General features: G+C 39.4%; 1 protein-coding gene across 1 annotated transcript in view; it reads right to left on the bottom strand.

The window, feature by feature from the left end:
* Positions 1-1,112: 1,112 nt before the first annotated feature.
* C8A (complement C8 alpha chain) overlaps positions 1,113-17,873 on the bottom strand; it is a 37,041-nt gene continuing 20,280 nt past the window's right edge. Inside the window, exons 8-11 of the mRNA XM_034415180.3 lie at positions 11,718-11,852; positions 10,962-11,119; positions 4,924-5,146; positions 1,113-2,199 (exon numbers count right to left, since the gene is read on the bottom strand). Of these exons, the coding sequence (XP_034271071.1) occupies positions 2,048-2,199; positions 4,924-5,146; positions 10,962-11,119; positions 11,718-11,852 (668 nt within the window). The 3' untranslated portion in view covers positions 1,113-2,047. The remainder of the gene's footprint in view (positions 2,200-4,923; positions 5,147-10,961; positions 11,120-11,717; positions 11,853-17,873) is intronic.

Raw genomic sequence — 17,873 nt, 5'->3', positions numbered from 1 at the left:
GGTTGGAGTAGAAGACCTCCAAGATCCCTTCCAATTCTGTTATTCTCTATTCTGTAGATACGTGTGCAAACTCATTTTTATAATTGATTCTCTGTTTAATTTATGGAGCTCAGACTGGATGCTTAAGATGGAGTTCTCATAGGTTGTCTGTGGAAGACCTTTCTACCCATCAGATTTTATTTAAGTATGGATTATGCTCAGTGTGCTACATTATATCCTATTGTTATTCTATATTGAATTTTGGCCTTTGGAGCTTCGTGGAATGATCTATAGCAAAGCTGATATGAAACATGAACAGTAGCTAGTGGGGCTTGAAATTAGAACTACTCCCATAAAAAAAAAAAAGGAATATCCCATTTCAGATCTATCTCTGAGAAACCTTTGAGACCATTCTAATTCAAACTGGATTCCATTCATCACCTTACTTGCCTGTCAATAAATGTTTAGATTAATTTTGTTCAACACTTCAATTGATCAACCAGCCCTCCTCTGCCTATCCCACTCCTTATGAAATCAAAACTTCTCTATTTCTGCATTAGGAGAGGGAACATGTAATGATTGAAACAGCTTAATAGGCAGATACTCATGCTTTAACTTGAAATAACTCACTAGAATACCCATAAACAACATTTCTGACTGCACCATGATGCTTACTTCTTATGAGAAATTGACAAACCCATCCTCCCAGCAGGAAATGATATTCTTGATCACAATGAGAAGGATCATTTTCAGGTAGATGCTGATAGCTAGCTGCCCATCTGTAACACCTTCTTCTGAAGTTATCTGTTCCATTGGATAAAGATTTTTGAGGAGTGAGAAAGGGAATTATGACTTGTACAAAAGATTCATTTAGAAACCTTAAATACCTTCATTTAGAGCTATAAAACATATTACTACAGTAATCGCTTCTTTTCCAGCCTAGGAGCCATTCTCACAAAGAGCACAAGTTGTTTGCCCTACAGAAGGCACCATGAGGATTTCCCCACTCCCCAGCATAAATTGTTCCTGGAAATGTTGTTATCCTTATGCTATCTGCCATTACATTATTAAACAGATTAAACAGAATATCTTTTGTTATTGGATGTTCCAAGTAAAAGGCAGCCAGTTCACACTGTTTTCCAAAATGCTTTTATTAGATTCAGTTTGTAACAATTTGGGTAGATCTACTATGGTTAAAGGAATGCCTAGCTTCCCTTAATATTTTATCTCTTGGATCTCTGAATTAATATTTGTGCTTTGATTTGACAGCTGTAACAGTTGCTTGAATTCTGACCAACACGTGTGGTTTTTACAACTCCTGAAGTTTGAAAAGTGTTACACCAAAGTATTATTACTATTGCTGTTGTTTAAAAAGCTAAGACTACCTAAGTGGCAGAATATATAGAAGATTTATATCCAGAGGCAATTTATCATCTTAGTAGTTATACCAAAAGGACTGCTTTGTTTAGGAATTTGTTTATCTGAAGAAAACAGCCTGTATTGATCAACTCTTGAATTATAGCCATAGTAGTGAACTTTAGAAAAATATCATGATAATGATAAGAAGAATCTTCATAATTTTGGACCCAATTGTTACATCTTACTTTGGGAACAAATTTGTTCAGTAGCAGAAAAAAAATGTTTTTTGTTGCCATGATAGTAAAATAGACAATTCTGGGAAAGAAGTACATTCTATTTTGTATCATACACTAGGTATCCACATGATGAATTCTCTGAATAGTCCCAACATGTTAGTCAGTAATATATTACAGGGCCAGCAATATAACAATTTTTTTTGCTTTAAATTTTGTGCAGAGCAAAAATGTCTTCCTTATGATGGACTTCTAAATTCAACAAAAATAATTACTACAATTACAATTCTGGTGTACAAAGTGTACAAAACATTTACATTTCTTTTTCTGTATATTCTTGCTACTGGGATTTTCCACTCTCCTAAAGGTAAGTCAATATTTATGGCCCATTTGTTTTGACTCTATTTGCATCAAGTCTGCAACATTTTCCTGCCTGGTAGCACAACCCATTAATCCACTCATAGCATTATTAGTTATTAACATATCTCTGTCTGTGTATTCCTGCCTGGGCATGCTGTTCCACCATTTTCAGGAGGTGGGTTTGTACATTGTCTTGTGCGGCTTCTAGATCCCCTTTGACAAGCTGCCCATGGAGTCCAGCAACTCCAGCTACCATGGACTGGATAACCTGTAACACAGTACATTGTGATTAGCAACTTTCAGGTAAAGCCAGTTTCAGATTTGTTCAACATTTAGAATAAAACAAAGAAATCAAACCCATTCCAGTTTATGGACAAACCTGGACATTACTGGCAATTATTAATAAGTAAAAATACCAGCAGCATTATATAGCTTTGCAACACTTATATATTTCTGGAATTACTATAGATGTCGCTTACTAAGTTCTGAAAAGTTGGACCATCCTTGATCTAAAAGAAATTTATTCCAGAACTAATGCTATTTGTATAGTGCTCAAGACCAACCATCTTTTGATGTAAGTATTTAGGGAGAGTTCTGTTGACCAGACAAAGTTTCTCCTAATCCAGTAGCCATCTTCCTCTAGGAATTCATTAGTAGGATATGAGGGTGGAACTAAGGATGGTAACTTCTCTCACCATAGGTCTCAATCAATGGCAAAAAGATCAGAATCCTGTTTCTAGAACTTGAAGTATCACACACATATATTACATAAAGCCAAAATAGCCTTATCCTGCTTTTAAAAAAACAGTATAACATGCCTGTAAAATGAATGGGAAGTGGGGAAATTCACAGCATACAAACAATATAACACCCTTTCTATTTCATTGTATTGATTGTTACAGAGAAGCAGCCAGAAGAGAGACCTAGGACTTTTCCACATTGCATGAATCGTGTGTTGCCTGCAATATTCACAATCATAAAAAGGTATAGAATATTTTCTCTTGTCTGTCAGCCCCTCTCCCCCCCAAAAAAACCTTAAAGTTGTTTGACGTTTCAGCTTTAAACTGCAATGGGTGGAGAAAAATAGGCTGCTTTAAGAGTTCTTTGTAAGACCCACCTGTTAATCTTCATTTTTACCTGTATTCATTGAAATGACAGATTTATTAGGACTGCATCAACATGATCCAAAATGAACTCAAAGACAACAGCACAGCAGGGTTTCTCAACTGCAACAACTTTAAGATGTGTGGACTTCAACTCCCACCATGCTGACTGAGGAATTCTGGGAATTGAACTCTACACATCTTAAAGTTATTGAGGTTGAGAAATCCTGCCTTAGGCATTACAAAATACATTGTCTTGTATCCAAGCATTTTAAATGGGGTAGATGTTCTAGAGTGGTATCTGCTGCATTATTTTCCATAGAGGCTTTTCTTGTGGGTTATTTATTTGATTCACATACTACCTGTTGGCTACTCTATATTCTAATTTTTCCTCAGACCAACAAACCTGGGTTGTACATTGGGCTGAGCCTGGCTCAGAGTCACAGGAATCCTCAATGTCTGCATCTGGACTATAACCCAGGTATTCATATTCTTCATGGTGGGCTTCAAAAATTTTAGCAAGAGGTTCTCTGCCTCTTGCTGGGTGGGCGTGGCCATCATGGGTGTGGCCTAGTCGGCCTCCTGCACCATGGCAGAGGGGGGCGTTTTTGCCCTCCCTGGGCTCCGGAGGTTTTCCTCGAGCCTCTGGAAGGGCAAAAACAGTCTCCCTAGGCTCCGGAGTCCCTCTGGAGGGAACTTCCCAAACTTCCGGTAGGCCCATTTTTTGCCCTCCCTGAGCCTCCGCACGCACCCTGCGCTTACCTGCATCCAAAACAGGCCATGTGGGGACTCCTGGGAGGGCTGGGATGGGCAAGGCCAGCCAGGAGTGGGATTTGGGGGTTCTCCAGACTGCACAGAATCTTAGCTAGAGGTTACATATAAATGGGGACAGTAGGTCAGGGATGGTAGGCACGCTGGTGCGCTTATGCACGCCATGAAAGGTCCACGGTAGACAGTTTAAAGTAAAAGGTATGGGGATTAGCGAGACTAACAACAGGATCAGGTAGAGTGTATCAGACATTTACTACTCTATTGCAGAAGTCATATTTATAGGTTATAGGTTCTCCCAAATCCCTGCGAACCCCCAGCATCCCACCCCTGATACTCTTTAATCCAATGACTTAAGCATTATACCACACTAGCTGTACCTCCTTTTATTTTTGTGCTTTTTCTCATTATATACTGTTCATAGAGTACTGTACATGCAATTTAGCTCTCTTCTCTGCAACCCAGCTATTGTTGACTGTGGCTGAATGTAAGTACTATACTAAAAGTTCCCAAATAAATGCTGATTTTTATGGCGGCACAATCACTGTAAATGTATGCATTGGATTCGTAGCAGCAAGACATCTTTCGCATCTCCTTTCATGGATTGAAAGAATTGTAGGCAAGCAATTACTGACAACAGGGGAACCTCAGGTTCTGCTATATATCTATATAATGGGTCTTTGAGAGTACAATGTGTGTGTGAGAGAGAGTGAGTATGAGAGATTCCACATCTATATCAAAGAATTATCTGGAGAACTTGAGGCTGAAGTGACTGACCTGACACAATCCCATACGGAATTAAGTGCTACCCATATCCACTAGAATAAATCAATTTAACTACACTTAAATCTGCATAGGGTTAAGCTGCAAGCATTGGACATCCCCATTAATATTTATTGGGGGGTTTTCTTGGCTCTGCCCTTGCAGTCTCTGATATGATTTATGCCACTGCAGTAAGCTATTTCTACAAGGTCTTTAGTTAACCCTTCAAACTGGCTTAAAATGCCAGTCTGATTCCTGGATAAAGCTCCCAGGAGATCCAAGGTATTGAAGGTAAATGTTGTTTACAGCCTACTGATCTCAAGAGGTCTCATTTAACAATATTTTCTCAGAAGTCTTACCTGTCCTCTTTGTCTCTCCACAGTCTGGGCCTAGGTAGCCTTGCTTGCACTCACAAACACAGGTAGCTCCCAGCAGGATTGGCTCACCATTATTCTTACAGGGACCACAACGGCAGGTATTGAATTCCATTAAATACTGGTCTAAAGCCCTTTTCAAGTTTCTCCTCTTGGTTTCCATATTACCAAGGGTTGTCCTAGACAATAATTCATGTATGGGCTGCAGCTGAGGAAAAAGAGAAAAAGGAAAACTATTTTTATATTGTGGTTGTTTTGGGTGTTGTTACTTCAACCTTGGGAAAGGTGAAATACAATGCCCAGAAAGTATCAGGATATCTTGGGAAAGGGGCAATTTGTAAACCAATAAACTTAAATGGTGTAGGTACAGAATGGATGGAATGGCAAAATATTTATTTTGATAATCATCTTGATAGATAATCCAAGATATGAATGGCTCCATCTGACTTTTCAAGGATTGTCTCTCAATTTTTTCCTCCCTCTTATAAACTTCTATATACACTTTTTTAAAAAAAATCCTGAGAAGCTGCATAAAATCTCATTTGTGGGATTCTTATAGAGAATGGAGGAAACAACATGGCGCAGGAGCCAAAGACATCTTCACATTGAGCAAATGGCTCCCATAACTGAAACAATTAGATTAAATACAGAAGTAGATATAGAAAATGTGGATAATGTCTACAGTAAATCAGATACCTGAAGTTCTCTAAATATGTATTGGACTGTGTTGGAAACAACAGGGATTAATGCTATAGGAATTCATTTGGGGAACAAGAGTGAAAAAAAAGTAGTTAGGGGTGCATTGTCAATATCTTTTTTAAAAAAAATGTCTATTGTTATATTATATAAAGATAGTTTTTTAATCTTTATATTTAAAAGCAGGGATAGAGAAGGAAGAATTGTTTAGAGATTTCAGGCTCTGGTGATCCTGTAGTGTAGACCAATCTGTTAATCCTCAGGTAGGTTTACTTCTACTTCTTAGCCTGAATCTTGCATTTTTTTAAAAGAAATGATGATATTCTATAAAGGAGATCTTTAAAAGGATCTCAAGAAAGATTTTCTCCAAGTTTCTCTATAAAGCTGCTAGATGGCCTGGAAGATATTGAGCAGGACACAAGGGACAGCATTAACAGTAGCACCAAAGGCCTTATGGTGACTTTAAGAACTGACATTTTAGTGACTTCAAGTCATTGTGACTACAGAGATTTGTAGAGCACTTCTAGTCATTATGTGTAGGAGAAAAGGCATCAAGCAACATGCATGAGTCTTTTAGCCTCTATGGCTCTCCCTGAGAGCAGCCATAAGTTCATTAAAAATGGGTTTCTCGTCTGTACCCAGTATGATTTCCCAAGTCAAGTCACTTTCTGGAACTAGATAAATATGAAATCTCTATTTATACCAGTGTACTACCCAGTGAAGCTTTCAGAAAGAAGGAATGGATCATTCTGTTTCTGCAGCTTTCCCCAAACTGGTGACTTCTGATACAAGGTTGGCTAAGATTGCTGCCTTATTTTCTGGGAAAGTCAGTATAAATAAGTATGTACAAATATAGCGTTGAAAGAGTTCAGAATGATCTAATTTCTGAGGCTGTAAAATCTGAGGGAGAGATTGCTCAACTATTTGCTCTCTTTGCTGCTTACAGGGCAAATAGCCAAGATGAGTTAGCACAACAAATGAAAGTTCATACTGCAAATCAAAGCAAAACCCAAGTCAGAGAAAAGCAATGTTATTGCAATGTAGTGTGAAATATGGATTTCTCCCTCCTTCAAAATTTTTTAATATAATTATTCATCTAATCATTATACAAAAAGTTATGTTGGATAAGACTTTGTTTTTATTGTAGCTACCCAGATGACTTTGGGAAGCCCAGAAGTTGAAGATGAAGACAATAGGTCTCTCCTGATCAGATGCGTCTTTTACTGATCTCTGGAGGCAACATTAGAGTCTTCGTGGCCAATAATCATTGCTAATCTTATACACACTTAAGAGCATCTTTAATACACAGCCATTTACATCTATGGTAGCAATGTCCATAATCACCTGGCTACAATACAAAAGCTTGCCTCTTCTCTATCTGAATTTTTCCCCACTCAACATCTTCAGTGGGAGAACTTTCCCCAACTATTTTGATGACAGCAGAAGGGAAATATCTCACAAGACATTTTCCCCACGCTCTGCATTATTTTAAAAATGCTTATTATATTTCTTTCTCAGCCTACCATTTTTCCTGAGCTAAAAGCAACTGCTTGCCCTAAGGTACTGTTCTAGTTCCCTTTATCATTTTGATCATCTTTTTCCACAGGTTTTTTCTTTTTCATTTTGGTAATATCTTTTTTTGGAAATGCAAGGAACGGAACTATATGCAGCTTGCCCGAAGAAGTTGGCTTCACACATTGATTTGTATGATAGGTATTACACTACCATCAGTTTTAATTTTGTACTTCTAAACTTTTGCATTATTTGCAGTTTGCATTCTTTTCCTTGCTGTAATCTGCTTTGAATATATCTGTGCAAATGAAAAAACAAAATATACACTGAATAAATGTGTACATATTTTAAACTTGTATTTTAAATTTTATGTTTAATTTCAGTTCAGCAGTTCAGCAGTTCGAATCCCTAGTATCATGTAATGGGATGAGCTCCCATTACTTGTCCCAGCTTCTGCCAACGTAGCAGTTTGAAAGCACATAAAAAAAAATGCAAGTAGAAAAATAGGGACCACCTTTGGTGGGAAGGTAACAGTGTTCCGTGCGCCTTTGGTGTTTAGTCATGTCGGCTACATGACCACGGAGACGTCTTCGGACAGTGGTGGCTCTTTGGCTTTGAAATGGAGATGAGCACCGTCCCCTAGAGTCGGGAGCGACTAGCGCATATGTGTGAGGGAAACCTTTACCTTTACATTATGATTAATTTTAATTGTGATGCTTCTGACATGAATAAACAAACAAACAAACAAACAAACCCATCGATCCTTTTTCCAAATGTTTAAAGTTGTCTTTTCATCTAAGCTTGATACTGAATAAGGACAATTTGTCATTACCATCTAAAGGTCCCCCTCACCCCCAGTTTCTCAATACAGACAACAGTTCTTGAACTTTCTGTCTCTGTATTCCAATTGTTAACTAAGCCTGACCCTACTGAGCTTCTGAGCAGGTCTGTCATCTGTCAAGACTTTCTAATTGTTACCCAACTTGGAATTTGCCTTTTACACAGCAGCTACATGCTGGATAAATATTTTCACAAAGTGACAGTTTGCAAGTTCAAGAACCTTTCCCATCAATCATTGGCCGAGATCCAAATGGGCTGTTGGAGAATGCAAAGGAGGTGGGCTCCGAAATTCAAATCGAGTGGATCTCTCTAGCATATCTGGGCTGCAATAATCCTGCTGAGCCCCCAGATGACAATAAAAGCATACAGGAACCTCTAATTCTTAACTACTTTTTATTGGTAGCTTGAAGCTCTGCAGCCCAATACACAGGAGCAATGCAGTGTGGAAAGAGGGATCAAGTGTCAGAAATACAAATAGTGTGCAGAGCTGTCAGGAATGCTGAGATAGGTGCAGGGCAGTCTTGTTTACAGAGGTTTCCTGTAATTCAAGAGGTTGAGAGGATTGCTGCATAAGAGATTCTCCACAGCCTTGAAAAAAAAGGCTGTTTTAAAACAATATTTACAGAAGACACTTTAGCAAACAACAGTATGTCAAATGGAGAGGACATTCAAGTGGAGGTTAGTAATTATTGGATATCTGAATCTACTCCAAAACCATCAGCATTTGCAATGTCCCTGGACCTGTCATTTACGGGTTAAGGACTAAATGCCGGGCAAACAGTTTCATTCAGAATTCATGGAAATTTATCTACCCAGGATGGGAAAGCTGGTCTGGCTTCAATTAAATAGAAAAATAAAAGATTTTAATACTGGTAATACGGTACCAGTATTACCTAAAATCGCACCAGTGGTGGGATTCAAATAATTTAACAACTGGTTCTCTGCCCTAATGACTGGCTGGGTGGGCATGGCCATAGTGGGTGTGGCCAGGGGGTGTGACAGGCAGCACTCGGCTTCCTGCACATCCCTGGAAGCAAAAATGGCTCCCGGGGGGGATGCACTGCCCCCGTGCCCCCTGTTTTGGACCTAATAGGCCTGCCTGCAACCTCCTGGGAGAGAAAACGGGCTGCAGGGGGGCTGCGCCACCCCCCACTCCCCGTGCCCTGTTCTGGGCCTAGGAGGCCTCCTGCAGCCTCCTGGGAGGGAAAACAGGCCACGGGGGGTGAGGACGCACGCCCCCCCCGTGCCCCATTTTGGATCTAGGAGGCATCACTGAAGCCTCCTGGGAGTGAAAACGGGTTGCGGGGAGCACACCGCACCCCCCTGCACCCTGTTTTGGGCCTAGTCGGCTTCCCTGCACTTACCTGGGTGACAAAATGGGGAGTGTGGGGACTCCTGGAATGGGCGGGGCCAGCAGAAATTTAGCTACCTGTTCACCCGAACTGGCCTGCTGAATCACACCACTGATCAGCACCTTCTAGATGTGTTGGAATTACAACTCATCTCCAGAATTTACAGGACAGTGAGGATTTTGCAGTTCCAAAACATCTGAACCTGCCAGAATTAGGGACTTAATTTATACAGTCATCCATTGTTTAGCTTCCTTTGGCATGTGCCGCGCGCGCATGCACGCATATGCAGTACGTGTGAAAAGGAGGCTTGGGAGGGTATGTAGAGCAGCGAGGGGGGGATCAGCTGTGCCGTGCGGTTTAGCTTCGCTAGAAAGCAGGAAATCATGCTTTCTAGCAAAGTTAAACCGCGCAGCACAGCTGATAGTCAGATTGTAGCTTTTTTTACTACCAGTTCGCCCAAACCAGTAGTTTTTATCACTACCGGTTTGCTCGAACCGGAGAGAACTGGTAGCATTTCACCCCTGTGTTCTAGATACCAGCAAAATTTCAAGGATTTTGCATATCATCCTCTACTGTTTTATATAGTTCAGGTGGTTAACTGGAATTCTAGTTTCCTTACTCTCTCTTGAATGATAGCGTATTTGAACATGGGAAGGTCACGCCCACCCCAGCTCCCGCAAAGGCAAAAAATATCATGATACGTCATAATATGTCATGTGACACGATCAAGTCTGATACCTGTGGTCTAAGTGCTATTGCTATATAATGAACTGATGTTATATTTGCAGCCATGGATGAAGATACAACAACCGAACAAATGAACTATTTCATTTGGTTAGCTTAGAGAAGTCTTAGTTGCATTGCTCAGCAACCAAATACATGGAACTCTCTCCTTCTGGACAAAACCAGAATCCTATTATATTTCTTGGAGATCTAAGCCTGCTGCCAGGTACAAAACGTATGCAAAAGAGAGCCAGAAAAGTTTATATTTATGGCTCCTTTTATTTTTTGAGACAAAATGTCCACAATTGATTTCATTTTAAACAATCTGTATGATGTGTATGATCTAGCGACCAGTTTTCTTCAGCACCTTCTTGCCCCGCATCTGCTCCAAATGTCTCTATCAACTAGGGAAACAATTAGAAGGCTCTACAAAGGCAGTTGACTGTTTTCATCTCTGTAGCTATTTCTCATCTTAGACAGGATATCTAAACTGCCTGCTTGTAAATGCTTCACAGCAGGATTAATCGTATCAGTACCTAGGTTAAAAAAATACAATCCTCAGTTTCCTAAAATGGGTGTTCCTATTCTCACCTTTCTTTTGACAATCTAGTTGCCATGGTGCAATAAACATAAACTTAAACATTAAGAATGAAAGTTCTCTTCTTACCTCTCCCTTACTTTGAAAGTCTTTTTTTTTTTTTTGGCCTCTTCTTTTTCAAAAAACAAAACAAAAAACATTTGTATCCTTGTGAAATGGGGAGAAGGTCAGCGTATCTACAGCCCATTACATTTAAGCCTGTTCTAAGATGGAATCGCTATCAAAATATAAAATGATCTGCTCCAGTACATTTTCAATCCTTTAGAAATGCAGCATTCCTACACGTGAAAGCAAAGGCTTACCTCAAAATCAATAATGGTGGGATTAAATTTTAATGACCTCCCCCAGTAGCGGTATGCTATGGAGCTCCTATTTTCCATGATTCTGGCAATGGATGAGGCATCTCCACCTTCTACCCGGGGAATAATATCTTCTACTACTGGCTTTTTTCCATTGCCGGCTGGAAAGTTGAACAGTTGAAAAAAATTAGACTTCATTTCTATGATTTCCCTAATTCTACAGACATTCATTAATTGAAGTAACTTAAAAGGGGATAAGAATGACAAGAATTTGGAATAGGCAGTAAAAGAAAATCCTATTGGTGCTATTCATCTACAGCATAATAAAATATAATCATAGTATGCACAGCATTTGTCAACATGGATGTTAAAACTGCATCATGGCATTGACCTCCTTCTTGTGAATTCAAAATATTTTTTTTCCTGTTATTGTTCCTTCCCCTTTAATTTGCCATCCATCTTTATGAATGATTTCAATTAATGGCAAGAAATTAGCAAAACATAGAAGGAGTCCCATGAAATTCAAGACATTTCGATATATGTCCTAGTCATTTTATGACCAAAACTACCATGTGCCCCTCATAAACATTTTCTTCTCCTTTGAAAGAATCCTTAATTTCTATGTTTTATCAAATAGAATGAGGACCGGCAGCAAGAGAATGCTGTGTCTATTTTGCTCTGTGAAGAATAATTTCTAGTGAGTCCCCTTATGGAAACAAAGAGGTTTTAAATTCACAAGTGAAAAAGTCTATTTCCTACCTTCGTCGCTCATGCCTCCTTCTGAGCCACATTTATTGTAGTCCACCTTAGTATTTATTTCCAGAACTTCTTGAAATGGAAAGCTTAAGCCAATCGATGCTCCAAAACAGCTATTTACATAATCCTTTTTAACTTCTATAGTAAAGGAAGAAATCATGAATATCATTAGCATGTTTATACCCATGGATAATTGATGAACACTTCATATCTTAGTTACCAACAGAAGCACAGTAAGAACATCCTTATTTGCATTTCAACATTTTTTTCACTGGTCATTGTCTAAAACAATGTCTGCCAAGGGTACATCAAAATACCAAGATGGCAGGCAGAGCCATATTTATTTTATTTTATTTATATCCCGCCCTATCTCTGTAGGTCTCAGGGTGGCTCACAACAATAAAATATCCGAATAAAAGCATGTTAAAATACATGTTAACCCCCTCAGTCCAGGCTGAACAACCATGTCTTTAAGTCGCGGCGGAAGGTGCGGAGGTCAGGGGCCAACCGGAGCCCCAGAGGAAGTTGGTTCCAGAGGGTGGGAGCACCCACAGAGAAAGCTCTGCCTCTAGAGGTCGCCAGTCGACACTGCCTAGCCGACGGCACCCTGAGTAGGCCCTCCCTGTGAGAACGCACCGGGCGATGGTAAGCTGTTGCTGATTGCAGATGGTCCGACAAATATCCTGGACCTATGATAAAAGCCCTGCTCTTTTCCACAGGCAACACAACATTAAAAAGGGTGGGATTTCTCCCTTATGTTGCAACACACACGAACTAAGGTGGGACTTTAAATGCATAGCTGTGGCTACTTTCCTGACATTTGTTTTGACTCCATCCCTATCTGGAAAGCTATTGACAGTGATGAAGAGTTCTACTTTAAAAAAAAAAAAACAATATAAATTACATTTCTATAGTTGCCACTATGTAAGCCATATATGGGTTTTGAAAGATAAGAATGTCTGAGAAGAAATGTGCAAAAATAACTGAAATTACATATTTTTTAAAAAAAGATAATTTGAGATAATTTACCTACGTCAGTTTATATTCAATTATACTGCTGTTGCTACAAGCAAAGGCATAGCCAAGATTCTGTTCATATTTTTGGTCCTTCAAGAAACAGAGGAAATGTGCGTGAAATTTCTTTGGCTTCCCCTCATAATTGGAAATGTCTGCCGTATTTTGGAAAAAAATTGGAAACTATTCTGAAGAATTTCTCTATTCTTTCTTAAAGGAATCAAAAAATTTTAAAGCTTCTACGTAGTGTAGATGTGGTAGCTCAGTGGCTAAGACGCTGAGCTTGTCAATCGAAAGGTTGGCAGTTCAGCGGTTCAAATCCCTAGTGCCACGTAACGGGGTGAGCTCCCGTTACTTGCCCCAGCTTCTGCCAACCTAGCAGTTCAAAAGCACATAAAAAATGCAAGTAGAAAAATAGGGACCACCTTTGGTGGGAAGGTAACAGCGTTCTGTGCGCCTTTGGCATTTAGTCATGCCGGCCACATGACCATGGAGACATCTTCAGCTCTTTGGCTTTGAAACGGAGATGAGCACTGCCCTCTAGTGTCAGGAATGACTAGCACATAGGTGTGAGGGGAACCTTTACCTTACATACTTACATAAGCCTTAAAAAAAACAGCTACCTCTGCTGTAAAGTTAAAGCAGACTCTAGAAGGGACCCTCAACCCAGCAGCACCATTGGAAGCTTGGAAAGGTTGGATATTTTTTTTTTAATGAATAGCAAGAACATACTTTGGTGGTTTGAGGTTCTAGACCACCTTCCAAATCATTTTCTAACCCTTCTAAACTTGTTTTTAAATAGAAAATATTGCCTTGTTTCCCAGTATTCTCTGCTACAACCTGTCTCCTTTCACTTTCCACTAGTAAAAATGCCTTGAGGAGCAGAGAATACAGCTGTATGATTCACTTCTGTCACCTCAAAAGTTGTGAGAACTTGGAATACCATCCAACAGGCTTTCTAGATCAGGGGTCTTCAACCTTGGCAACTTTAAGCCTGGATGACTTCAACTCCCAGAATTCCCCAGCCAGCAAAGCTGGGAGTTGAAGTCCTCCAGGTTTAAAGTTGAATTCTGGGAGTTGAAGTCCTCCAGGCTTAAAGTTGCCAAGGTTGGAGACCCCTGTTCTAGATCATAAAGACTACCACTTTTGAAGGTTGCCTTACTTCCTTTGATGCTTCGTACAGTGAATAAAATACATAGGAAATTAATTGCAAGCCACCATACTCTTTAAATATATTGTAAGTGCAACTTGCTAGAAACATATTATAAATGCATCCATTTTTCCTAACTTGCTACTTTCAGAGGTAAATTTGTAATATAACATTTTTGTATAGCATCACATTAGGGAAGACAGAAACCAGGATAGGTTTCTCCTGTAGAATCTTGCCTATTTCCTTTCAGACCCAAAAGTATTGTTTGTCAAATTTTATGAAATTCTGTTCAGTATTTTAATAATTTATTTAACAGACACCAGATTGATCTCTTTTTTTAAAAAAAAAATCTTTCTCAGTGAGGAAAATCCACATTTGGGTTTTGGTAAGTTTGCATTTGTACATAATAGTCAGCCAGTTTTTATTTTAACCATGGTTTGCTGAACAAACCAAGTGCAGCTGAAGTCACCGCTTGCTTGACTTAACGCCTCATTTATTTTCTCAGTTTCTTCCACTGGTACCCAAAAGATACAAAGTGGAGTACAAGAACAAAGGGTAAATTGGAATTCTGGCATTTAGATTAAAGCAAACCATAGTTTCATTAAGCCAGGATTCATAAATCAATGACCACATTCGGCCTTTGTGGGCAAAATGAAACAGTGTTTCTTAATTGGGCTGGGCTTGCACACTATGTTGCCCACTCTGTTGTGGTTTAATATATTATTGCTTCATGTAATTAGGGAACTAAAGTTTAATGTTTCCTAATGAGCCGACATTCTCAATAAAGCTGTGACTCGGACTGTACTTTGCCATATCTAATAGAACAAAGTCTCCCTTATATTCATTTGCTGCCAACTGACAGAATATTAATAAATCCATAGCATTGTTTGTATTTAACTACTCCACCACTGTTTAACAACACACCTGGGTGAAATCTATTTACTTTAAACAAAAAGAAATGATTAGTTCTTTTCTCAGTGTTTCAACAATATATTCTAGTACCTCTTAAGTAATTAGTTGCAGCAAAGGCCTGTCAATACAATTTGTTATTGGTAGTCATGAGAGGGTTGCTCCTACTTTGATCAATGGCATGTAGTAGATTTCGTAAAATGATGATCATACAAAATATATTGGCAGTGCAGGAAAAGAGAAAACAAGATTACTTATTGTCTTATTGTAATTCCAGGGGGCTAAATATGGTACACAAATTAGATGGATTTCTGCTTTTAATTTTTGAATTAATCACAGTGCGAGAAAGTCTGTTTCTGTTGTACACCAGTAATTAGAAATCTCAAACAAATGGCATTGCTCTTCTGTGAAACCGTACAAGAATAATGATTTGCTCTGAAAGAAAAAAAAAATCAAAGATAATCTTTGTGCAACTCCCAAGGATTCGTAACTATATTTGTTTCCATTCTTTCATTGTTTTAGGTGAAGGAAACCCTCCTTCACAATGAATTTCTATCTTCTTCTTTCTTTGCCAATATATTTGCAGAATTCATAGACAACACTGCCAAATTAAAGAAAATAAGAGTGTATGTATGTAAGTATGTACGTAGCAGTCGATGTAAAGGCAAAGGACAATAGTAATAGCACTTAGATTTATATACCGCTTCGTAGTGCTTTTACAGCCCTCTCTAATCGGTTTGCAGAGTTAGCATATTGTCCCCAACAATCTGGCTCCTCATTTTACCAACCTTGGAAGGATGGAAGGCTGAGTCAACCTTGAACTGGTCAAGACTGAACTCCTGGCTGTGGGCAGAGTTTGCCTGCAATATTGCATTCTAATCACTGTGCCACCAGGGCTCACGGTGCCAAGATGGCACACTGAAGACAACTCACAATAAGTCGTATTGACAGGAAAGTTAAACTTGAAGAGTTTGTCATTGAAGGAGTAACCAGTAGAAGCCTAAACTTGCATTCTAGGTTCATTAAAACATGCCCCTACTTTTAAGCATCATTTGGTAATTAACGTGCCTGCCAAGGCAAAGATTGCCAAAATACCCCTTAAGAGTATATTTCTGCCTTCGCTTCATTGAGTCATCCATGCTTGATAGTGATTGCATCCATCATCAGCCTTTTCAGAAGAAGGGAAACAAGCCCATAATTCTAGAGAAACATTTGCTTTCAGACACTGTGAGCAGCACTAAAGCAAAAGGCCGACATTCATTGAACCACAGATTTGCTTCTCCTGACTCAACAAGGCACTTAACTATAGCACCAGTTTGATAAATGTGTCTCTCTTTTTTTTTTATAGTCTGCTGCTGTGGGTGAAAATTATACAAGTATCTTACATAAAAGCAAAAAATATTTTTCTCCCGGGGCGCATTTTTTTGTTGTCTGTTTTAGGACTCCAACTTCCCTCCTCCTTCCACGGGGCCCACCTTCTTGTATAAATCACACCCTTTCTGAAAGGCAAGGGAGCATAATGTAAAATAAATAAAGGAACGGCTCTGCAGAGATGTTGCTGGCTGATGTATTCTCCTTCTTCTTCTTCTTCCTCTTCTTCTTCTTCTTCTTCTTCTTCTTCTTCTTCTTCTTCTTCCTCTTCCTCTTCCTCTTCCTCTTCTTCTTCTTCTTCTTCTCTCAACAGCCTTGCTTTCTGCAGCTTTGAATGGCACGTTGGTCTCTCCATTGGTCACTCTCTGGGACCAGGACAGACACAAGCTTGCGAATATTAAAGTCCACTGAATCCACAGCCTGACTGGATGGACGCTATTCACAATTGCAAGCTCTGCACTTATTATTTATTTATTTATTTATAAAATTTATAGGCCACCGATCTTACCAGAAGGTAACTCTGGGTGGCTACTGGGAAAAACACAATAGCCTTTTCTGTAAAGGTAGCTCTTCAGCATCATCTGTTTATGTGGGTGGCTGGAGTGAAGAGGCATGCCAAGAAATGCTCAAAGTGCAAACAAATCTGCAGAGTACAATGCTCATTTAAATGCCTTTCCCCACTTCTGCTCAGAAAAGCTCTCCAGCCATCCTTGAGTCTGCATATAGACATGACAGTGTGACTTATGACCGGTCCTTGCACTTATGATCATCGTGATCCAAATTTGGGCGCTCTGCATATCTTTGCAACAGTTGCAGCATCCCAGGGTCATGTGATTGCCATTGGCGACCTTTCCAGTTGGCTTCTGACAACAAAATCAGATTCACTTAAACTTAAAGAGTGCATGATTCACTTAACAACTGTGGCAAAAAAGACATAAAATCGTAAGTCAAAGAGTACCTCTACATCTGGGGTGTCAAACTGGTGGCCCAGGGGCCAGATGCATTACGCACAGGCCACACCCACTCCAGCTGCGCGAATGGGGAAAATATCGCAAAATGTCACATGACAGCAAAGTGATGCTGTGAGTTTGATACCCATGCTCTACATGTTTTGCGTAGAAAAGATGCCAACTTCATTTCTGGATGACCTCAGTTCTAAACAAGAAAGTTGAGGCTTAGATATAAGTTTGGGGGACTAGTATAAGCTCACAGGAATATTACTCAAGATTGAAATCTAAGCAGAAGAATCTCCAATTAACTTCATCCCACACTGTCATTCCTTTATCTCCTGCATCCTCGTTCCCCAAGACCCATCATCTTTCCCTTTTAAAAATCACAACCATAGTTGAGACCAACATTTCCGTGGTAGGCAAGATCGTTAAGTGTGCTTTGCTCCGTTTTACGACATTTCTTGGTTGTTGGTTGTTAAGTGAATAACTGCAGTTGTTAAGTTAATAACATAGTTGTTAAGTGAGTTTGGCTTCCCCATTCACTTTGCTTGTCAGAAGGTTGCAAAAAGTGATCACATGACCCTGGCACACTGTAAGCATCATAACTAAACGCCAGTTACCACCTGTCCAAATTTTGATCACATGACCACGGGGAAGTTTCAATGGTCGTAAGTGTGAAAAACTTTCATAAGTCACTTTCTTCAGTGCTAGTGTGTGACTTTAAATGGTCACTAAACAAATGATTGTAAATCGAGGACTACCTGT

This window comes from Pantherophis guttatus, chromosome 3, assembly GCF_059756535.1.
Source record: "Pantherophis guttatus breed Tessera chromosome 3, ASM5975653v1, whole genome shotgun sequence".
In the NCBI taxonomy this organism is placed as follows: Eukaryota; Metazoa; Chordata; class Lepidosauria; order Squamata; family Colubridae; genus Pantherophis; species Pantherophis guttatus.
Note: the sequence above shows the minus strand (reverse complement) of the source record. Positions and strands in the feature narration are given on the sequence as shown.